General features: G+C 41.1%; 1 protein-coding gene across 5 annotated transcripts in view; it reads left to right on the top strand.

Annotated features, from left to right (window-relative positions):
* The window catches only part of SCAR (wiskott-Aldrich syndrome protein family member 3 SCAR), a 92,337-nt gene that overhangs the window by 52,582 nt on the left and 15,257 nt on the right, over positions 1-24,498 (top strand). For 4 of the 5 annotated variants that reach the window (XM_068366708.1, XM_068366705.1, XM_068366704.1 and 1 more), the window contains exons 2-8: positions 12,468-12,596; positions 13,410-13,602; positions 14,205-14,352; positions 15,675-15,828; positions 17,002-17,116; positions 17,470-17,499; positions 23,563-23,721. In XM_068366708.1, the coding sequence (XP_068222809.1) occupies positions 13,429-13,602; positions 14,205-14,352; positions 15,675-15,828; positions 17,002-17,116; positions 17,470-17,499; positions 23,563-23,721 (780 nt within the window). In that variant the 5' untranslated portion in view covers positions 12,468-12,596; positions 13,410-13,428. The remainder of the gene's footprint in view (positions 1-12,467; positions 12,597-13,409; positions 13,603-14,204; positions 14,353-15,674; positions 15,829-17,001; positions 17,117-17,469; positions 17,500-23,562; positions 23,722-24,498) is intronic. The other variant, XM_068366709.1, reaches the window with a different exon arrangement.

The raw sequence follows: 24,498 nt of genomic DNA, 5'->3' as shown, positions 1-24,498 counted from the left end.
GAAAAAGTATGTTTTTTTTTACTGTTACATTGCCCTGTAATACTCTACAATAATACCCCGTATTCTTATTCTTAAACCTAATGGGGGGCTAACGCCCTCTGCGACCCACCTTACACTGCCCGATTCTTTATTGGCCATCATGGTACATACATGTGCAATCACTCGTACACCCACAACATTTAATCAACCATTATGTAATAGGGGAATTGGCTATGTCCTCAAAACTAGGTTTTCTTAAATTTTTTTTTTTTTTTTTTCAACTTGACGGGCTATACATTACGAACTTGCTGTTCAAATAACGCATTTCATGCATATTTGTTTCATGTGCAACTTTTACCTAAAGTAATATAAACATTAACAGAATCTATTAATATTTCAGTAGTGGGATTCTGTCCCCCTAGCTTTCACTCCCTTGTTCATTCTCAACCCATAACACAACAATCAACAGAATTATGGATAAACACAACCAGTGTTCTGATTGTCACCCATCATATGAGAATTCTGCATTTGAACAATGTCTTAGGTTTCCATTTTCAGTGAAAAGCTAGATTCCTGAGAATATAGTTTCCAGTATAAAAAGTACTAAATTGTTTTTGTTGTGAAATTAACATATTTCCTCCATTGATCTTACCTTACCTGAAGTTGTTTAATTAGAATTCCTCCGGTTCTAGCCTTCTAAACCTTTAACATAAATGATTAGAAGTAGGGCATACGTCATGTTTAAAGTGTCTTCTGTTAATGAATTTTGTCCACTGGAGGGAAAATTTGGCTGATGTTGAGTGGGTAAATGTTTGAATTTAGTATATCAAAGCCAACATGCAGCTGTATCTATATGGATGTATAATGCTTTCTGATGCAGTACACAGCAGAATATTGGTCATACAGTACAGTGATTTCTGCGTACTGCATCTAGACAGAATGTTCCTTTTCCTAACATGACTCTATAAAGTTCATCTACATGTTTTGTTTCCCTGAGCTAACATACAGTCATTAACTTAAACATGCTTAAAAATTATATTGTTCCAACACGAATACTTACCTCGAATTACTTCCTTAGGAGGGTCCTTGACCTCTCAATCTCGACCAAGATTTCCCGCGCTACCCCCCCTATCTCGCTCCCGATAGTTCCTACCCCCCGCCGCCAGGATAAGTCCTGCGGCCCGGATTAGGGCAGGTCACTGCTTTTCCCGGGTCAGGATCTCATTAAGTCCTTGGTCGTGAGATGCGAAACATCTCACTCTCTCGCTTAAACTCTCGATCCTTTGGCGCGTTGTGATCCCACGTGTTCCCAGTGTACGGACTTGTGTTTTTTCTGCGATAGTGCGTTTTCGCAAAGTGTTCTCAGTCCGTTCCCCTTGAGTTTATCCAGGGTTTCTGTAACTCGTTAGTGTTGACCTTCGTGTGCGAACGATGGAGAACGTGCGTCGTTGTCCTGGTCCTAGAGCAGGAAAGTCGTGTGGGGCTTTCCTCTCTAAACCAGAAGTGGACCCGCATTCCCTTTGTTCCACGTGCAGGGGTAAAGTTTGTTCCTCCTCGGACACGTGTCCCGAGTGCGTGAGTTGGGACGGCATTCAATGGGTACGGTATAGTACAAAGAAAAAGAAGTCGTCGAAGCGTTCCCCCAAGAAAGTGAGTGGCGTGTCCTCCTTACAGTCGGTCAGGGATCGGTCCGACGAAGCCTCGGCCTCTCCGTCTCCTTCGCAGAGGAGTGGGCAACAAGCCCCCAGTGTGATTGTTAGCCATAGTGTTCTCCCAGGTGAACCCAGTGTGAGGGAGGAACCAAGGGCTGGCCCCTCGGGAGAGAACGGAAGGGCCGCGAGTGTTTCGGGCGAATCGGGCCACGTGGCAGGGGATCACGCTTCCTCAGAAGACCCGGTGTGGGGCAGTGTGGCGATCTCAGAGTCCCCCCCGCCCTCGTGGGCCGGTGCGTCGGGTTCCCCCCCGCCAGAAGAGAACCACGCGAGAATTCGTCGCCCGGGTAGCGATGCCTTCGGGTGGAAGTTACCGAAGACTCCAGGGAGGTCACCGCTAAGGATGGACGTATCCCTGGGTCCCTGGCCTTCTAGCAGGGACAGAGTGGACTCGGTACCCTCGGTATCTACAGCAGTTCCCGAGGACTTTCTCCAGCACCCTGTCTCGGACGGTCGACGGCGAAGGGCCTCCCCTGCGCATCACTCGAGCAGTCGTTACGTGAGGACTGTGGCACCCTCGGACTCTTCGGAAGCAGACTCATCCTCCGGGGGAGAACGCAGGGAGAAACGGCACCGTAAGAGAGAGCGGACCGATAGTGATCGTTCCCGCTCCAGGTCGAGGTCGCGGCACAGTAGGAAGCGCCCACGCTCTCACTCCCGTAAGTACAAGAGGGAGGTCTCTCCCGGCGGCGGCGAATGGTTCTACGTCCCCCCAGGAGAGTCCAGGAAGCACCGCTCTCCAGACTCTCGGTCCAGTGATCGAGCCTCCAAGTTGTCACTGCCTACATACAACTTGGAACCGCTCGACCGGCCACGCAAGAAGCACTTCACTCTCAGGCACAAGTCCTCGAGGCCTTCGGTTCACCCCGCCCGGCGGGAGGAAGCGCGCTTCCGAGAAGACAGCCCGACCGAACCAGCCCAGCTGGGTCGGACGTCGAGCAGGAAGGACCGGTTTCCGGGGTCGGGTCTTCCCACCAGGACCGTGTCCTCCGCTTCCAGAGCCTTGGGCCAGTCGAAAGGCCTCCCGGAGTCGGTGGCACCCGCCCCCACGGCGAGACCCAACCGTGTACGGTGCGCCCTACGGTTGCGGGACGGCCTCCCTGGGACCTAGTAGGGAGCGGCCAGTTTACCACCCAAGCACTGCTCCCCTCAGCCAAGCCGATGCCTCGGTCGACGGAGGCGAGGCTTCCCCGTCGGAGGACTCCGCCTACAGAAGAGTGGTAGGCCTCGTCAGAAGGATCCATGGAATTCCGGAACCCTCGGCGACGAAGGTGAATACCTGGAGGTCGAGCCTCTTGAGATATACGCACCGGGACGTCCTTCCGAAGTCCTCTCTGGCCCTGCCTCTCGCCCCAGACCTAGTACTGGGACAGGAGTACATCGACAACTTGGTGGCCAGCACTGCGGAGGCCCCCAAGTCCCAGAGTGCCTCCAAACTCCTCCAGGGTCTTAAACTACAGGCCAAAGTTTATATCCCGGAAGGGCGACGCCCAGGCCCCTGTAGAGTGGACCCAGCCGTGGATATCCTAGGACAAGGCGGCTCGGACGAAAGAGCCGGCTCAGCCCGTGTCCTTCTCGGCCTCTGAAGCAGGCATGATGGAGGAGATGTCGAGAGACATGATTAACGTCTCCTCATGGCTGGACTGGTGGGCCTCCACGTTGGTTAATGTACAGGCCTCCACAGACCCCGACGACCCGGAACAACAAGGTCTCCTGTCAGACCTTCTCACCTCCGGGGGGAAAGCCCTCAAATTTATGGCGTATCAGGCCCTCTCCTTGACGGCCAACTGGGTCCTCCGAAAGCGGGACACACTGCTTTCCAAAGTGTCAAGAAAAATCCCGGACAGACAGGCGCGAGTGATTCGCACCCTACCCCTAGGAGGCGAGTCCCTGTTTCCGTTGAAGGAATTAGAAGTGCTGATGGAGAAGGTGTCCAAGAGGAGAGAAACCAACGTCCCCAAGCAAACATCCTCCAGGAGGCCTCCTTATAGGAGGTCAGTCTCGGATAGTGCCGTGACCCCTCAGGCTGTCCCCAGCTCTTCGAGGAGGGACGCCCCCGCCTCCTCCAGGACATCAACTCCACAGCCCTCCCGCAGGGGAGCTACAGCTTCTGCCAGCTCCTTCAGGTCGGGTTACTCCGCCTCGAAAAGGGGCAGATCAGGCCGCCCCTCTAGGAGAAAGTAGAGGGAGAGGCCCCCTACTCCCGCCCAAGCCTCGGGTTGGGGGATGCCTCAGACCCTATTGGCAAGCATGGAAAAAGTATGGGGCGGATGCTTGGACGGTGTCCGTCCTGAAAGAAGGCTACAGGATCCCCTTCATAGCGGACTCACCCCCTCTTATTCCAGCCACCCAAACAGAATGGTTAGCTCCCAGGGACCCGTTGAAAAGGGCTACCCTGCAAAAAGAAGTTTCCTCCATGTTGGAAAAGGGAGCCATGGAAGAAGTCCTTCTCCCAGGGCCAGGCTTCTACAGCCGCCTGTTCCTGGTGGAGAAAGCAACGGGGGGGTGGAGACCGGTGATAGACCTGTCGGCCTCAACAAGTTCGTCAAGAAGACGGACTTCAAGATGGACACCCCAAAATCCGTCCTGATGTCCTTGAGGGAGAAAGATTTTATGATGACGGTCGACCTCAAGGACGCGTACTTCCAAATTCCGGTCCACCCGTCGAGTCGGAAGTTCCTCCGGGTAAAATGGGGCTCCCAGATCCTGCAGTTCCGGACCCTCTGCTTCGGACTGTCGACGGCCCCTCAGGTGTTCACGAGGGTCTTCACGACAGTCTCAGTATGGGCTCACGAACGAGGTATCCGCCTCATCAGGTACCTGGACGACTGGTTGCTCCTTTCCAGTTCAAAGGCCCTCTTGGAAGAGCAAGGAAAGGACCTCCTCCGTTTCTGCAGGAGTCTGGGAATCATTATCAACCTGGAGAAATCGAACCTAACTCCATCCAACAAAAAGGGGTACTTGGGGATGACGTTGGACACCGTGCAGGGGAAGGCCTTCCCCTCGGAAGACAGGATACAGAACCTTGTCAAGATCATTCAGCCGTTCCTGTCGGGGCTTCCCAGGAAAGCGAAAGACTGGCAGAGGCTGATAGGCCATCTGGTCTCATTAGAGAAGCTAGTCCCCCAAGGGAAGATACGGCTCAGACCCGTACAATGGAACCTCAAGGCTCTATGGTCCCAGACAGGCTCTCAGAAAACATCGATCCCAGTCCTCCCGGACACGAAAGCAGCCTTGAATTGGTGGCGATGCCAGTCGAACTCCCTCAAGGGGATGCCCCTCGGGTCCTGTCCCCCCGAGTTTCTCCTGTTCACGGACGCCTCCAGCCTAGGGTGGGGAGCCCACCTGCGGGAGGAAACAGCAAGCGGGACCTGGTCGGAGACCGAAAAGCATCTCCACATCAACGTCCTGGAGCTAAAAGCAGTACAAAAGGCATGTCTGCACTTTGCAAGTCGGTTGAAGGGAAACACCGTGGCCCTAATGTGCGACAACGCCACGGTGGTAGCCTACATCAAGAAACAAGGGGGCATGAAGTCGAAGGAACTGTGCGACCTCACCGTAAACATCTTGCACTGGGCGGACGAACACCAGGTAACACTGCTAGCAAGGTTCATCCCCGGGAAAAGGAACGTGCTAGCCGACGGCCTCAGCAGGATAGGTCAGATAGTAGGGACAGAATGGTCCCTACAACCAGAGGTGGCCAGACTCATCCTTCAACGCTGGGGCTCCCCGGTGATAGACCTATTCGCAACAAAGCTCAACGCCAAGTTACCGGTTTATTGCTCCCCGGTACCAGACGAAGGAGCAGCCCTAGAAGACGCCTTCCAGCACAGGTGGGACAACCTGGACGTTTATGCCTTTCCCCCCTTCACGCTGCTAAGGCAAGTGCTCAACAGAGTAAGAACCTCCCAAAACCTAAAGATGACTTTGGTAGCGCCCTGGTGGCCGGAGAGAGAGTGGTTCGCGGATCTGAAGGACCTGGCAAGCCATCCGCCATGGCCTCTGCCCCCCAGGTCAGATCTACTGAGTCAACCGCACTTCCTCAGGTTCCACGACAACCCTCTCTCTCTTCGCCTTCACGCCTGGAGACTATCGAGCGACTCCTGAAGAAGGAGGGGTACTCCTCCTCCACAGCCAAGAGGATGTCCCTATACCTAAGAAAATCCTCTACCGTAGTCTACCAGGCGAAGTGGGCCGCCTTTACGAAATGGTGCGCGACAAAACAAATAAGACCTCTTAAAGCCTCGGTCCCTGACATAGCTGATTTTCTCGTGTACCTTAGAGATAAAATAGGAATGTCAATCCCGGCTATTAAAGGAGTACGAGCTGCCTTAGGCCAAGTCTTTCTCCTGAAAGGCATCGACCTGGGGACCTCAAGACACATAGGGATGCTGATTAGAAGTTTCGAACAATCCTGTCCTCCCCAAGCCAGGAGAGTGCCCAGATGGGACCTGGCCAAGGTCCTGAAAATGTTGTCGTCCGCCCTTTGAACCACTCAGAGATATCGGGGACAAAGATCTCACCCTCAAGACAGTCTTCTTGCTAGCCTTAGCTTCGGCTAAGAGGGTAGGTGAGATCCACGGTCTCTCCTACGACGTGGCACACTCCAAAGGGTGGAAGGAGGTATCTTTCAAGTTCGTACCCTCCTTTGTAGCAAAGACTCAGAACCCAGCAGTCTGGGACCCGAGGTTTGAAGGTTTCTCAATTCCGGCCATCCCCAAGACAGGCAATACGGACGACCTGAAGTTATGCCCGGTCAGGACGATCAGGAAATACCTGGAAAGGACGGCCCATCTCCGTTCGGGTGCCAAGAACCTCTTCGTCTCTTCAGGCGTTAATAAGAAGCAAGTGTCCAAGAACACTATTTCCTTCTGGCTGAGACAAGTCATCACTAGGTCTTATGAAGAAGACAAGGTGGCAGTACCAGGCGCTCCCCGTCCCCATGACATCAGAGGCCTGAGCACTTCCTTGGCCTTTGAGAGAAATATGGCAGTGGGGCAGATCCTGCAGGCCGGCACTTGGTCACACCAGTCGACCTTCACGGCCCACTACCTCAAAGACTACTCAAGAAAGTCTTTGGATGGATTCTCCATTGGGACAGTCATCGCCGCCCTCCAAGCTGTGTAGTGGCAGGCTGGAAGACGTCCCCAACAGTGAATAGACTCATCCCTACTTCTTCAGGAGAAGACTCAGTAGAGAAGATGTCAAGAGGTAAGCCTTAAATTATAAGCGTAAGGTTTCCACTGCTACCCCCATCCGCTCTCTGTACCCCCGCATTACGTAGCCCTCCAGGCACCATGTGCCTAACCAAGTGGCAGAATGGCTCTCCCACCTCCTAAAGTATAAGTCTCCTAAGGAAGTAATTCGAGGTAAGTATTCGTGTTGGAACAAATTAAAAATTTTAAGTAATTTTTATTTTTCCTAACATACTTACCGAGAATTACTTCTGGGTAATGGCCCTCCCTTCCGTCCCCGAGTGCCATTCTTCCATTGCCGGGTCGGGCTAAACGGAAAACTTAATGAGATCCTGACCCGGGAAAAGCAGTGACCTGCCCTAATCCGGGCCGCAGGACTTATCCTGGCGGCGGGGGTAGGAACTATCGGGAGCGAGATAGGGGGGGTAGCGCGGGAAATCTTGGTCGAGATTGAGAGAGGTCAAGGACCCTCCTAAGGAAGTAATTCTCGGTAAGTATGTTAGGAAAAATAAAAATTACTTAAAATTTTTAATATCTTTCTCATTGTTGTATACTTTCTTGTAGTCAACACTATCAACCAGTTCAATTTGAATATAACAGTGTGTTCCCTAACTAACCTTGATTATAAATATGTAATTTGTAATAATAGTGCAATTACGTTATAACACTTGACCAGAGGTAAGAATGTATTAAATTGAATCTTGTTCTAAACTTCTGTTTGATCGTGTAATAATTTCAATCGCACATGGCCACATTTTTTTCTTAGCTAACAAATTAGTGTATCGTGTAAATTCAGAAGATTTTGTTAATGATATGTATATAGAAATGACCTAACACGTATACATTTATTCGGCAAGAAAGTGTTCATCCGAATAGGGTCTTGTCAAATTTGCGATCATGTAAGTTGGCAGTGGCTTTATTAATCTTTATTTTTATAATGACTTAACCATTGTTTAGAGGTACTGTATATAGTTCTTCCTACACTTCATACAATCATCGACCTATAAGAGGACTATGACTTCTTTGAAGCTGAAATGGCTGTTCAAACTTTGAGTGGGTAATAATGGTAGCTGATAGGAGCCTGTGTAGGCCCTGTCCGGCTAGCAAATAACGTAACCTTCGCTTTGACTTCGGCCGCTGGAGAGTACAGACGTACTTCTTGGCGTCCTTATACGGTTGTTTTGATCTTTGCTTTTTCTTTCAAATTGAATAAATGGTCGTGTAGACAATAGTGTTCAAGGGATATTAGTGGAAGAAGTCAAGGATATGCAATGTTTTGTGATTACAGTACTGTAATTGTTTCAAGTTTTGTCTGCTACCTGCCATTATCCAATACTTTACTGTATAATTGTTCCTGTTGGGTGGGATCTCTGTTGCTGTCTTATCCCTTGTTTGTGTGGCTGTGCAGTGACGACGATGACGAAGTGAATCTAGGGGAGTTGGTTTTCCTTGGTTATTGGTGATGCTATGTCGGGAGAAGAATTCCTCCACCACAGTATGTCAAGAGATGGGGCGTCGCCCTTCTTCTTTCCTTCAGTGTCAGCCAAGCCCAGAAGGTGCTAAGGATGTACTACTTGATTGTTTTATCAAATTTTCTTTCCCGGTGAGTGTCGTCATCCGCTTACACAACTCCCAAGAAGGTGGACTTCAAGTCTTACCTTCTTCCCTGGCTCATTTTTTTCTGAGGCTTTGCTATGACTTCTATAAATGGACAGGAATGTGGTACCAAGAACCTCCCTTCTTGAGTGAGTGCCGAGAGTTGTCAAGGCACTTTGCATGGGTGTTCTCACACTTTACCTGTGCTCAATTTGGTGTTGGGAGGAGAGCCAACAGTTGTCCCATACCAGGAAGAAGCATCTATTCTGAGGGAGGGATACTGCCTACCTTTCACCTGATTTCATCCTCCCCTCACTTGCTTTCCGGTGATGTTCGTGATGTACCCTCCGAAATTGCTAAAAGGTCTTCCATCCGACTGAACAAAAAGCTCCCAGATTTATGCTCTGCAATAACAGACCTGTCAGCAGCAATGAAGAGCGCCTTCCAACATCCTTGGGACAACCTAGACATGTACGCCTTTCCTCCCTTCTGCCTACTACGTCGGGTAATCAACAGACTGTTGATGACCCTGAGCATCAGGCTAATCCTGGTGGTGGCCCCAATCCCAATGAATTACAGACCTGCTGATGCTCCTTGTAGAGGTACTGGTAAGACTACCCCAATGGCCTGACCTCCTATGTCGACTTGGCTGCTTATCTAACTTTTCAAGGTTGGTGACTTATCCAGCATCTCCTCCAAGTGAAAATCTTCACAAAGCACTGCACTGGAGAGATCTGGATACCTGCATGGATCTTCTGCAGCTGTCTACCAGGAAAAGTGGGCCGTCTTCTACAATTTGTGTCATAGACAGGATACTACTCTAGTCGGAACTTTTAGGCAACTGATTGCTGATTTCCTCATCTACCTTCACCAAGAGAAGCTCCTCTCAGTCCCGACGGTGAAAGGTTGTTGCTCAGCCTTGAACCAAGTCTTCAGACTGAAGTGCTTGGACCTTTCTTCTTCATAGAAATTATCCATGCTCATGAGGAGCTTGCAGTTTTGCCTGTGCAAAAATCTCAAACCCTCAGTTTGGAAAATCACCAGAGTTCATAGTTCTCTAGAGCATTTACATTATGAACCCTTGAGGAGAGCTTTGGATAGGAATCTGACACTCAAGACTGTCTCCCTTCTCGCTTGAGCTTCGGCGATTAGAGTACATGAAATTCATGGCATATTCTCTGCCATGAGTCATTCCAAGAAATGGAAGGATGTTTCAATATCCTTTGTTCTGGATTTTGTGGAAAAGACCGAAAACCCTACTGTCCACAACCCAAGATTTGAGCCCTTTTCCATCTCTCCATGACGCAACTAGCGATGGTGATGATCTCTTCTCTTCTGTCCTAGGAATGTGCTAAGATGCTACCTCAAAACAACCTAGCACTTAAGACCAGAGCACCAAAGGTTGTTCGTCAACATTGGTAGGGTGCTAAAGCTGATCTTCAGGAATACCATTTCCATCTGGCTTTGGAAAACCATCAGAAATGCATATACATACTGCTTCCAGAGAACCCACAAGTATTTAACAGCACGGGGCCATGAAGTTAGGAGTATGTGATCTACCTTAGCCTTCAGCAATAATCTGTCCGTAGTGCGAGTGCCGAAGGCAGGAGTTTGGGAGTTTCAGACAACCTTCACCTTCCTCTTCCTACAGGAGTACTTAATACCCACAACTCCCTAGATACTTAGCTGGTTTTATGGAGAGCCTAGCTCCCTTAGAGAACAAGAAGCATCTCGTTTTAGAAAACTGTCGTGACTTTAAGTCTGAGAATGAAAGGTAAGAATGATTGGCCTTTATCCTTTCTTCTTCCTCTCTCAGGGTTTATCTGTCATTCCACTATGGAGTTGGACTAGATGGTCAATGCTGGTAAGCTACCCAGAAGAGTACCTTTTCCTTATGATATGTTTTGTATTGAAATATCTCCCCATCCCTCTGCTGAAGGTAACGATGGATTGAATGTATGCACAGCCATTTCTCTTCTATGCCAAGACATTCAGACATCCATATCCTGAGGGATATAGATTCTTCAGTGACTGCTCACCAATTCTTTGTGGAGAACGACCCTATCACCTGTGACATATCCATGCTCGGGTAGTTAGAAGGTTGACAGGAGTCATGACTTCAGCTCTCATAGAGGTCCAAAGTTCATTGACATAGCTTAGGCCAATAGAACCAGCCAGTTTGATTATAGGGATACCTGCCCTCTTGAAGGTTGAAGGTTTGTATGATGTATAGGAACAAATCACAAAATATGTAATCTGCCAGTATTTTTCCTAACCATACCAATCTGAGGCCTTCAAGTTACACTGCCTGCCTCAACCACTCCATAAGTCCTAGGTCAAAGGTCAAAGTGAAGATATTGCTATCTGTTAGGTGGGTGGAGCTGCCCACCACCAGGCAACCAACTGTGTTTATTTCATTGAAAATAGAAACAGCCGTTCCAGCTTCACTAAAGTCATTGCTTTTGTAAGTTTCGAGTTTAGATGGTTACGAAAGGTAAGGGATATACAGTAGCCATTTTATGTACTGTCTACTGATTAGGAAAGTGATGACAATTGGGAGAATATGTCTGCAAAAGTGAGGATGATTTGTTACACATGGAGGTTATATATAGCTCTTTAACACATAATTACAATGTTAATAAATATTGAATTACTCTCGTATATGGTCAATTTTTTTTTTATCAAATAGATACTGCTTATTTTTAGAACGAAAACATTGACCTAGAGAGTTTGTAGGTAAAATGTTGATGCACCATAATTATTCACTCAAGATCTCAAAATCATTGAACCAAAGGTTTTTTTTTTACCTTTCTACCTAGTATTTTGATTATTTCTAGTAAATAATTAAACAATACATTATTATTATAATTTTAAATGCAATGTAATAGTTGTATGATTTAATTAGATGTAAAAATAATAGATTTATTATCAGATGTAAGAATACTGTACATATAGAGGTCCCTGGAAAGCATTATCATAGCCCTTCATGAGTTAAAACTTCTCTTTGGAACCAAACTTAGATTAATCTTTTTTTTTTTTTTTTTAAAGTAGCTTTATGTCAAACCCAAAACCTTATAGTGTAAAATAGTGTTATGTCAACCTCAAAACCTTATAGTGTTGGTAGTAACAATCATTTATTGGAAGTACTGTACCTATTATTAAGTACCTTTTAAAGCTGAAGTCTAATTGATTAAATTAGTATTCGGATGGTTGGTTTTTAAAAGGAATTAAGAAATATGGCCTACCCCAAGTAACCAATTTACTTCTATGTAAAAATGTACTGTACTTCTTTGTATGTAACACTTTAATCTACTGTACCATTCAGTAAAACCATTACATTGCTTATTTGTCACTTTAGTCAGATAGTCTTTATTTTTTTTAGGATAAATCATTGTGCCACTGTATTCCAAGTCATGTATTAGTTATGCTATCATATATTTATTGCTATTTTATTTAAAGTGGGCAAAATATTTTGTGTGGTCAACTATAAAAGGAATGCAGTGTTCATAGTAAGAAAAGTCAAGCTCATGTGGGTGAGTGAGTCAGCCTTAGTGGCTGTACATCCTTATTACCCTATTGTCCATAGGGCAAGTTGCCTTTTCATTCATGGTGAACCTGACTTTGGATTTATTGTTATGATGTCTTTAAGGCATGGTTTATTTGATGGTGGTTGGTTGAGAAATTTATTGCAGGATAATTGAGATATTTTTGTAACTTGTAAAATACTTTGCTACAGTAGCTTTCATACCCGGATTGCTTTGTGAAGGTGGGTTGCCAAGTTGCCTTAACCAGTGGTTTTTATGCAGGATAGGCAGCACCAACATTCCTCTTCATCCTGTCCCTAAAGGGGGAAGTATCTTGGTGTGGGGAGGAAGTTATATTGACTATGGGAATGGTACAGATTTAAAGGTACCTTGTATTTTTGTCAGTTGTGATTCCTTTGGATTTTTTATGCTGCAAATACATATTTATTTTATTCCCTCAGGAAAAATGTTTTCATCTGGTGACTGAGATTTTGTGTAACGTGACTTCTGTAAATGAGGCATATGCCATCATTCAGAGTGGCGGCCAAACACAAGGAGTTTGGCCACACACACTTACTAGATAACCATAGGTAAGACTTGTAAGATTTTGTTTGCCTCTTATCAAATGGTAAAGCTTCAGTTATGGGAATGATTTTCCGTGAAGGTTATATCATTGATCAATTAGATTTTTCATTGCTTTCATTATTTATTATTATATTTGTTAATATCCTTTGGATCAATTCTTAATATTTTCTAGATAGATTTTGAATTATTAGCAGTCTACTGTGACCCAACCCTTGCATATTTTTCCAGAAACTGTAGTGTGCATTGTAAAGTGTTATGTATTTATTGATCTTTATCACCATCATGATTATTGTTAGGTAACATAACATTTATACCGGTTTTGTTTATTTCCTAACCTCTGTCAGGACAAGAGTTGATAAAGGAAAACTACCCTGTAAATATCTGGTCTTCCAAGTAATACTGCATATAGATATTTTCCATGAGAATCGAACATTTTAGAAGCCTGGAAATTGGATGAAAGATCAAACAGAGGCCACCTATTTTTTTTTTTTTCTATAAAAAATTATACGGAAGACTATAAATCTTGAACATTCTCAAGTTGAAATTAGGGGAAGAATATATTGTACATGAAAAGTAATACATCAGAAATGACTTGGTGAACTTTTAGCTATTGAAAAAAATTTAAACATAATAGGTAAGTGGTATTAATGAAGTTACCGTACTGTATACAGTAAAGTAATTTTGAAAATATAGTCAGTACAGTACATGAATCCACTATGGAGAGAATAAGAAGTTTATCTAACTGCCTCAATCTAAATTATGACCTTAAACCAGTTAATTTTAAAATCATAACAAAATCTTATGGTATTGCTTTACAGAGTTAGAACGTAGCTCAAGATGCCACTTTTAAAACGTGTGGTGTCACCCGTGCATGTGTCACGGGTGCCATTAGTTGAAGAATTGGTGACAGATGAACACGGGAAGGTGTTCCCGGCATTGTTTCCAGCAACTAATCAACCACAGGACTTGGAATCGTTCACCAATTTAACGCTTGCAAATTTGATTACTCAAGTAAGAATTGTGAAATTTTTATCAGTTGGCATTTATTTCTTTTACGTCAATGTTGCATAGTTAATGTAAACTGTCAAGGGATTTTGGGTTTCTTACTCATTTTTGTGGATTGAAGGAATTAGTTTTGCTGATGTTACAAGCCATCTTGTTTTGCTAAGTAATTCATTGCCCATTTACATGAATGTTGAAAGTTTCCTCAATGAGTAAAGCTTGGTAATTTGATATCCTCATGTCAAGAAAATGTGATATTTTTTCTTTTGTAGTTTATTTAAATGTTCTTATGTTTGAAAATACAAGTGAAAAGTATCTCTGTTGTGTAGTTTGCAAAAATTTAATCAAACTAAAAGTGTTTCACAGTTGTTATGAAGGTTTTCATTATTTTGTTAATAATAAGTTACTTGCTTAAAATATACGTTGATTTCATAGCGCTGTAAAGTATTTATATCAGTTAAAAGATAATTCACTGTTTGGTATATTAGATGATATTTTTTTGAAGTTGTAAGGATTTAGGCACAATTTATAATGAAAAGATGACCGTCATAGGTCTATAGTATTTTAAGATTTTTTCTGTCGGATCACTGTTGATTCAATTTGTTTTACAGCTTTCTTCACTCTCTCGATATGCCGAAGACTTATTTGGTGAAATGATTGCGGAATCTACTTCAATATTGAACAGAACAGTTTCATTACAAGGTCGTGTTGATAAGCTGTCAGTCAAGGTCAAGAACTTAGACAGCAATGTAGAGGAAGGTAAGCAGAAGAGCTTTCTAATAAATAATCTAAGTTTTGAAATTTATGAACTGGAGTTGTCATTTTCAAATTGAATTGTTTTAGTACAATTTTTGTAGTTTTGATTCTCAGGTTTACGTAATGTTGTTGATTAGAGTTTACCAATTATATAAAATGCTGATCCATTTAATTTGTATTGCTGTTTGCATTATCTATTATTTTCTGTGTATTTTGTAGGACCTAGTATACTCCTGGTGGAGCTGTAAAGGAGCTTATTTCAATTTGATTTGTTACTATTATGAAATACAGTAGTTTGTATTAAGAATACTTTCTTAGCTATTTTAAATATAGATTGATTTAAAGTAAACCCTGACATTTCAGGAATAAAGAAGATATAAATGAAATAACACAAAATTTTCCAGGATATTGCGTTCCACTCCTCTTCTGCAATGGTACATCTTTTGTCACTGACAGCTGCACTTAAAATTATGGGATTGGCTTGACATGAGAGTTATAGATTACATTTATTTTGATTCCCTATTTCCTTTTGACTGAAGAATCCCTTCCCTGAAGAGTGGTAGAATTTTCTAATTAAACTATTAGTAAAATTGACTAAGACTAGAACAGTAAAGAGTAATTTGATATATCCAAAAAGTTGTCCAAGTAGATAATGAAAAAATTATGATTTATGAACCCAAATGGTACCACAGCATTATATAAGGCTGACCTTAGGTATTAGAAAGTAGTTTAAGATAATGTTTCTGGAATTTCTAGGGCTTGCTTGAAGTATTTTGTTCTGAAATAATCGGGGAAAACTGAAGTAACAAGAAGTTATATTAGTTGTTTGGCCTTTTAAGAATACCAAATGGGGTGGGAGGGACACTGCAGAGGACATTCAGCTTCAGTACAGCGAGGCTACCTATAAGCTCACATAACATGGAGTTTTATACTTCTGTTCAGATATCTATATTCAGAATTCCTATAAGAGAGAGAGAGTACAATGCAGAGGTGTAAGCAACATATACTATAAAAGGAAGACAAATAGGTTTTTTTTGCTAAGATAGTACATCAATCTATTGAACTATAGTACTAGAATGTAATGTATTAGGTCAGGAATTTTAAACATTGACATTTTATAAAGTTGGATTTTCCTTAGCTTGTAATTATGTCTGAATGGTTTTCCTTTTTCAATAAATGAAAATTCCACTTACATGATGGTAAAGAAGCACTGAATGATTATTGAGCTATTGTTAAATTCAACTATATATGTTCTTTTAATTATGAAGTGTTTACAGGATTTTGAGTGTTCTGCTTTTGTTAATACTGCAATTTTTTTTTTTCAGTTTCCTTGCAGGACATTCATATGCGAAAAGCTTTCAAGTCATCAACCTTATTTGACCAGCAAGTGGTGTCTAGAGATACAATACCAGCACCAATGTTAGAAACATACCAGACTTGTGAACAGCCACCACCTCTACATGAGCTGAATCCATACAGGTAAGACAGAAGCTCTTGATGCTAAATAGGCAGGGAAAAAGCAATCATCTACACTAGCAATAGGATCTTGACAGGTCAAATTTATTTAGGATAGATGTGTATACTTAACCCTTTTACCCCCAGGCTCTTTGGAAATTTCCAACCCTTAACCCCCAAGGGGTTATTTTTTCCCAGCACATTTTGCAGTATATTTTTTTTAAATTGCTCTAACAGTCTTAATTTTTGTCAGTTTGGTCTTATTCTCTTGGAAAATGCCTGAATTTTTTCAAAAAATTATCAAAAATATGAAAAAAAAAATTTTATAGCATTTTTTTGCAAGGACGTACCGGTACGCCAATGGGGGTAAAGGGATGGGTTATGTGAAACGTACCAGTACGTCCTTTGGGGGTAAAAGGGTTAACATGTAAACTATTACGGTTTACTTGATAAGAGGTATAGAAATGATGGAAACCAACATATAAACATTGTATACAATCACTTATGTATATGGTATTCCACTAATTTTATTAACTGTTAATTTGAGAGAACACACCTTGGTACACTGTAAGCATTACTTAAGGGTCTTTGCAGCATGCCTTTGGCCCCTAAATGTACCCACTTTTGTCTTGTACTTTACCCTTTGTTTCCGCTTCTTTACTCGCTGTCCAACTTTTTAACAAATTTTTCTCTATAGTCCCCTGTTACACCTTGGCACTGAATTGATCCTTAGCCCCTGCAATAAAGCTCAGTTTATAAATTACACATATATACATATACCAAAGGCACTTCCCCCAATTTTGGGGGGTAGCCGATATCAACAATGAAACAAAACAAAAAAAAAGGGGACCTCTACTCTCTACTTTCCTCCAGCCTAACCAGGGATTCAGCTGGTACTGCTAGGGTGCCACAGCCCAACCTCCCACATTATCCACCACAGATGAAGCTTCATAATGCTGAATCCCCTACTGCTGCTACCTCCGCGGTCATCTAAGGCACCGGAGGAAGCAGCAGGGCCTACCGGAACTGCGTCACAAACGCTCGCCATTCATTCCTATTTCTAGCACGCTCTCTTGCCTCTCTCACATCTATCCTCCTAAAATTACAGCTGCATAAAAATTTTTTTTTGCATATTTAGTTTCATTTAAGTGTTCATGTCTCATTTAGCGAGGTAATTTTCAAATGATTTTTTCTCAGGGATGATGGTAAAGATGGTTTGAAATTCTACACTGATCCATCATACTTCTTCAATCTCTGGAAGGAGGAAATGACTCAAGAAACTGAAAGGTTGAAACATGATAAAAAGCAGAAGGTAAGATCACTGATGATGATTGACTTATGTTCATTGTGACATTCTTTCCCCCACCCCCTATGCTGTCATACCTTACATGCTATGTAAGCAGCCAGATTTAAATTTAATTTCTGATATTGCATTGAGTAAATTATTTTTTAATAGTCGTATACTTTAAAGATGTTCTGCATGCATTTGTCATCATAGTCATTACATAAGCATTCATATTTTTATTATAATTAGGCCTAATGTTTTGGTACTTATGATTTGCCAGTAGATTGGTTTATGTTCCAGTTGCTGTACCTGGTCAGTTGCAACGAAATGATGAAATTTGATTTTATATTCATACCTCCATTATATATTTTCATTTTTAGCATGCACACGCAGGGGACCATCGAAATGAGGCAAGTGTGTCTGTCAAAGTGGGTGCATGAATAATCCTATGGGCTCTGTTTATGTACAAGTATATTCTTTTGTAAGCTAAGGGGGATGACTTACATGCCTGCAAGGTGGTTTTATTTTTCATCTCATACTTGTTCTAATTTTTCTCAGATATTTGTAGGCTAGTTCATTTAACCTCAACTTATACTTGTACTGTCACTTTCACACTGATCGGTCTTGTTTTTATCATTACCCAGCTGAAATTTCAGCCTGTGGCTATTGCATATATAAATACATATATATCATATATATCTATATATGTACCAAAGTAAAAGCATTTATATATGATAGATAATCTTTGGAGTGGAGCCCCAAGGTTTGATTTCTATCCATGGGTAACCGTGTGGTCACATTGCATAGGATGGTGTGGGAGAGACCCACCATGACTGACACACTGCCCCGCCACTACTCTGTGTGCACTCATCTCTTAAGCTACTTCCTGTTGATCAGAAATTAGTATTTTTAATCTATTATATATTTCATCCTTAAAAGCAAAAGTACCTTTGAAATTCTCCATTTTTACTGATGAATTGCTGTTTGGGATTTTTTTTTCACATTCAATTGATTCTTAATTATTGTTCTTTCTTGTTAAATTGGATAATTGATAGTGCCTTGCTTTTGGTGTTTCTGGTGAAGAGACTACAAAACACTTCAAAATAAGTTTATGTATTTCCTGAAAATGATGTGTAAATATGCTTTTTAAATTTTTGGTAGGCCTTTTTTTCACTTTAAATAATTACTTGTTAGATGTAAAACTATCAAGTCAGGACCTGTTGATATTGACATACAAGACATTGTTGCACTGGTAAATCTTGTTCGTTGTTTTTAAAGATGTTTATGTTAATGGGTAGTTGCGTCGATATCTCAAAAGTTACTCTTGTCAAAGTAAGAACCACAAAAGTCTAGTATAGTAATCTAATGTTTCAACTTTTTTGTGTTTAGTAATCTAATGGTTCAACTTTTTTGTGTTAGAAATGAAGTGTTGTTGTTTATGTTTTCTTGAAGTATTAAAGTGGCCATATATTTTTATCAACTTCCCTGATATTCATATTGCTTCTCTTTCGGAGGTGGTTCCATCCTAAAGTGAAAAAATTTCTGTTTTATTTCCGTGTGATATCCCTACCCATCTAGTGGAGTATTTAGGTTATGTGGCTGTCAAGTGGAGCATTGAGGTTATATGGCTGTGTATAGTTCTTGGATACACCATATTTCTGTTGTGTCCCAGTTTTCTCATTGCCAAGTTAAAAACTAGTCGATATATTGTCTCCAGCTTATTGTTTTGTGATTTGGGAAATTATTTTGAAACTCCGTAATTATTATAAATTAAGAGAAAATATCCTCTTCTGGCTGTGCGAGGCATTCCACTGTGTACTGCTAAAGGGATATATTGCTGTAGAATAATGATCATCATGGGGAGAACAGTAACATTTGAATAACCATTGTCAGATTGAAATTTTTTTTATGAAGGAATATGTTCAGTTAGTGGCTGACCATGTGAAAGATACAAATCTTAAAAATCATTAAGTTTTAAGTTCAGGGTAAATGCCAGAGAAGACTAGGTGAGTTTATTAGTGATGGTGAGGTTGCTAAAGCCACTCCAGCTGTTACCAAGCTCACTGTGGTTGATAGTAGTGAGCTTCATTTAGCTTTTTTTCTGACTTTGCTGTGTGTGCAATCTAGAGCCCAGTGAGCCTTTGGGTAAAGGCAGTGATCTTAGTCTAACCTGCTCTGTTCAGAGTCCTAGGCTTACTCCTCAGTTTGTGCCCAGCAATTCTGGTGTACCAGTCAGTAAGTGTTGGTCAGGGCACCATTCACCATCCTTGAGATACTACCGCTAGTGTGTTATTGGGTCCTTTAACTGGCTAGACAGTACTTCATTGGATCCCTCTCTCTGGTTACGGCTCATTTGTCTTTGCTTACACATGCACCGAATAGTCTGGCCTATTCTTTCCACATTGTCCTCTATCCTAATACTGGCATCAAAAACCTTAGATGTCAGGAGGCCAGAAAACCTCAAGTCTATCTATCAATCTATCCTAATACACCTGACAAGACTGAGATTATCAACCAATTCTTCTTCGCGCAATGGGCCAACTACTGCTCTACAATTGTTCAGTGGCTACTTTGCTCTTGGTAAGGGTAGAAGAGACTTTAGCCATGGTAAGCAGCTCTTCTAGGAGGACACTCCAAAATCAAAACATTATTTTCTAGTTTTGGATAGTGCCATAGCCTCTGATCCAGGGCCTTCCACTGTCTCGTATTAGAGTTCTCTTGCTTGAGGGTATACTCGGGCATGCTGTTCTATCCCATTTCTCTTCCTCTTTCTTTTCAAGTTTTTATAGTTATACTGTATATGAAATATCTAATTTAATGTTTTTACTGTTCTTATAATGTTTCATTTTGATTGCTTATTACTTCTCTTGTAGTTTTTAATTTTCTTGTTTCCTTTCTTCACTGGATCATTTTTCCCTGTTGGAGCCTTTGGGCTTATAGCATCTTGCTTTTCCCACTAGGGTTATAGCTTTTAATTATAAAGATGATAATAATAATATAGTCTCTTCTCTAGCCTTGCTGTCTCAAATTATCTTAGGTCCATATATTGTAAATCCCTCACCTTTCTATTATCCAGAAGTTTAAAATTTTTCCACAGTGATTAAATAGTCAAAAGTGGAAAACAAACCAAATAATTCTTTGAATCTTTGGTTGTTAAGACCTTAACTCTCACAAAAGCATTCATTAATTTTTCAAACAAATTAATTGTCTAGTTTCATTATTTCTCCATAACAGGCTAATTCGCATGAATCAGTTATCAAGTCGGCTAACTAAAGAGTGGTTATTTCTTCAGTTAGGAAAGAAAAGCTTGCAAGTCACAGATCTTAATCTTACATAAATTACATAACCTGTTTTGACAGAACAATTTTGATTAGGTCTGGAGGCTTTTACAATGCTGGAATTTTGTTGTTAAATGCCAGAAATAACTATGTTCCTCCATGGTAAGGACAATTTCCAGTACACACAAACATGTGTAACCTACTTCTCCAATATTGTGTCCCATGATCAAAATCAAATTGATAATGTTGTAATATTATTATTATTAGCCAAGCTACAACCCTAGTTGGAAAAGCAAGATGTCATAAGCCCAAGGGCTCCAATAGGGAAAAATAACCTAGTGAGGAAAGGAAATAAGGCTATAAATAAATGATGAGAAAGTAGAAGGTTGATCTCGCAAAAGCTATCTTATTCTCTGTACTGTTCTGTGGCTACTTCTCAAGATGTGTTTTTTACCTCCAAGGGAGTCTTTTCGAAATTGATAAATCCATGGCATTTTGCCGTAACAGAAGGCCGAGCCGGAGGGCCAACAGAACTCATCAATCTTATTCAGTAGAAGAACACAATGACTTTCTCAAGAGGTTCTGGTAGAGGGAATGCTTTCACACTTTTATCAGGTTTGGGAAAATCTTCACCCCTCTCTGTGTTGAGAGAGGGGTTTCAATTTCAGTCTTCTTGATTTTTAGAATTTCAAGCATTTGTCTCAGTGGGTTGCTGAAAGATAAGGAATTTTGTTTGTTTGGTTAGCAGTGGAACAAGACAATCAATCTAAACACGGCGCACATTCCAGTGATGACTCAACTACCACAAGTGAGATGGTGGGAAGATCCTCGTTAGGTTCAGGAAATGTTGGAAGTAAGATTTATGCACGTCTGCTGTTATACCCCGGGAAGTGTGGGGAGCAACCATGGACATTCTTCATCTGTCAGGAAGATGGTCGAAGAAAGAATCGGCGCAGCATATCAGTTGCCTGAAATTCTTGATGATGCTCAAGGTTCTTCAGGCTCAGGAGTCTGGTAGTGGGGAAGTACGTGGAAGTGTTTTCATACAACTGGATACCCATTGGTTATATTTGGAGAAAAGGGGAATCTGTTCAATATTCCTGTTTTCGATAGCAGAAGTACTATTATCTTGGACAGCACTGAGGGGAATAAGTCTTCTGTTCCTCGGGTAATTCAAGGGAAGTTAAACAAATAAGAGATCAGTTAGCAGGGAACAACAGCTACTTGTATGCAAGTTGTCTCCATATCTTAGTGTTCAGATATTCTGATTTGGTGGGGAAGACCATTCATGGAAACGTTTTGGACTTCTCTATGCAAGATAATAATGTGTTATTCTCTCCAGTTTCAAAATTCATTAGTAAAACCGTTTTCAAATCTGAATCTGTATTTCCTCCGTTCTTAATTATTAGAGTTGTAATGAGCAAATTCAGGGTATCTTCAAACAACAGGATTACTCATGTGCCCCCTTTTGGTTTTGGAGAGAGTGATTTACAGATCTTGGGCCTCTGTTGTTGGAGTGTCATTTTTCCACAGTCTCTCTTTGGAGAAGAAAGTAGATGATACATCAGAAAATGGATTTACATGTACATCAGGAGATAGGTTCCTAATTTGTTTCTGGAGGGTTAGGATCTTATACCGTCCCCTCTCAAAGAATGCTGTCGTTTCTTATTGAGAGGTTTTTGACAAACTCGTAGAGAATAGGATATAAGTGAAATGAAGGACCCGAAGGTTAGAGGTCATGATATTCATAGTACAGCTACTTCTCTTAATTTCTGTATGAATCTTTATTTGGAACAAGGTTTGACGTCAGCTCAGTGGCATACCCAGTCTGTTTTCACCAAGCATTAGTTGAAAGAGGCAGTTTTCCTATTTCCTATGAGTTACTGACCGTTGAATGCTGTGGTAGCTGTGGGTGATGTAGTATTAATAAAAATATCTTTTAATTAAAGCTTAAAATCTAGGTGATAGTTGATATAGTAAAAATACAGTTTTAAAGTTACATATTGAGTATGTATATTTGAGGAACTCTTATATTTTAAATTCTTTTATATCATTAATAAGTGTTAGCTCCTCAAATATTTAGTATAGATTTTTTCCAATCTGGACGAGCGAGTTATTACGTATAATTATTTAGTTCATGGGAAGTTACCAAAAAACTAGTATGAACTAAAGTAGTGTCTGGTAGTTAAGTACATATTTTGGATAGGACTTCAGATTTCTTAAAGCTTTCCTACACTATCCCCCTCTGTCTGGGAGCGGAGGTCAGTAGCATGGACATCTGGTGAGGTTCAATGAAATAAATAGTATATTATTTAATGATATTATTTCTATACTCCCTTGATATTTATATTCATCCATCTGAATATTGATGTCAAGAGGCTATTGAAGTAGTTATAGATGTCAAGAGGTTATTGAACTAGTTTTGACTTTGAGACTGAAATTCAAAATAGAAATGGCTCACACTTGCAATCATTGTCATACACTGCCATATAATTGCGATACTCCACTAGAGGGGCCAGGCTATTACAAGGAAATAAAACTGGAAATTCATTTGTGTTAGGGTATATGTCAACATTTACCCAGTTTTGAAAGAGAAGCCATGTGGACATCAGGTGAGTCTAGAAATCATGTTCTTTTATTTTTCTTTTTATTAAAATTCCTGTTATATATTATTGTTGTTTTTTTTTTTTTTTTTTTTATAGAAAACATATTTGTTTCTCTTCAACATTTTTTTGGTCAGGTTTGCATGCCTAGGTATGCAGACTTTGCAGATGGTATTGGAAAGAAAATCATGTGGTTAGTAAACAGTAATACCGGTTACAAGGTTTTTCGGGACTATCCTAATTGTCGCATAATTGCACATCATTTATTCTGCTCTAGATAAATTTAATTATAAGGTTGAATGAAAGTTAACTAAACTTTTGTTAAAAGTACTGCACTATGATTAACATTGCATCTCATGAGGTAATAATATAAGCTTAGGAGCTAACTGCTTATCTTTTGTCTTGATAAACAAATAGTGTAATAATATATTATTTTTGATTTTTGGAAACCTTATTCCTTGTTGATAATGATTATGATTGTTCAACGGAAAGTTATTCCATAAATATTGCTTTAAATTAGTTGTATTGATGATGGATTGCTTACTTGAAATGTAGAAAACTTCATGTAATGCTATATGTATTTTTTAAACAGCCTAGTAAACCTAAAAGTGATGGCCGTAACAGCAAAACTAGAAAAATACCTCGTCAAGCTGGCAACACTAGAGAAAGGCACAAGCAAATGGCTATTGCCCAGGGTGAATACATTGGAAAAGAGGGTCAGTATAGACCACCTATAAATCAAATCAATGAGGTTAGTATTATTTGCCATTGTATTTTAAGTGATAGATATTGTACAGTTTGTCTAGTATTGCATTTCTTATTGGGTTTATGGATTCTGTATTTGATAAATAGCTCATGTGATTCATTCCCATGATCTACATATTTTATGTAATGGTCCAGTTTTTAACTAATGGTAAAAGGTAAAACTCAAATTTAGGTAACAATTTCCAGGTATTGCTTTTGTAGTATTCAAAATTCCTGTTTATTCAATTAATAGATTTTATAGAGCAGTAGTTTATTGAATAAGGTATATAATTATTAAGAAAAATTCATAAAGGGCTAGCATTTTAGAGTTGAGGTATTGACTCAGTGGTCTGGTTAGACTACTTATTAATGGTAGCAAGGATCATATCAGCTATGTAAAATTTCAAATTATCTGAGATTGAATAAATAATTTGATATAACAGAAGATTATGGTTTTGTCTTCCAAATATTTTCATTATGGTACTTTGATGTAGGCTAAAAGTATGTTGTTCTGTGTAGTGTAAATTATTATTAATGTTATTGGAGGCTAAGCTGTAAACCAGTTTATAAAAGCAAAAATGCTACAGTTGTTCCCAAGGGCTCCAGCAGGGAATGTAGCCCTGTGAGGAAAGGGAATAGCAATTAAACTATATTTAAGTAATGAATGAACATTATAAAGTATCTTAAGATTAATAGTAACGTCTAAATTCATTGTACTCTACCTTGACCTCCCACTTTTTTCCCCTCGCAATCTTCTCACAGAAGCCTAGATGAGCAGGTTAAT

This window comes from Palaemon carinicauda, chromosome 44 (assembly GCF_036898095.1).
Source record: "Palaemon carinicauda isolate YSFRI2023 chromosome 44, ASM3689809v2, whole genome shotgun sequence".
Classification (NCBI taxonomy): domain Eukaryota; kingdom Metazoa; phylum Arthropoda; class Malacostraca; order Decapoda; family Palaemonidae; genus Palaemon; species Palaemon carinicauda.
This window is presented reverse-complemented; position numbering and strand designations above follow the sequence as displayed.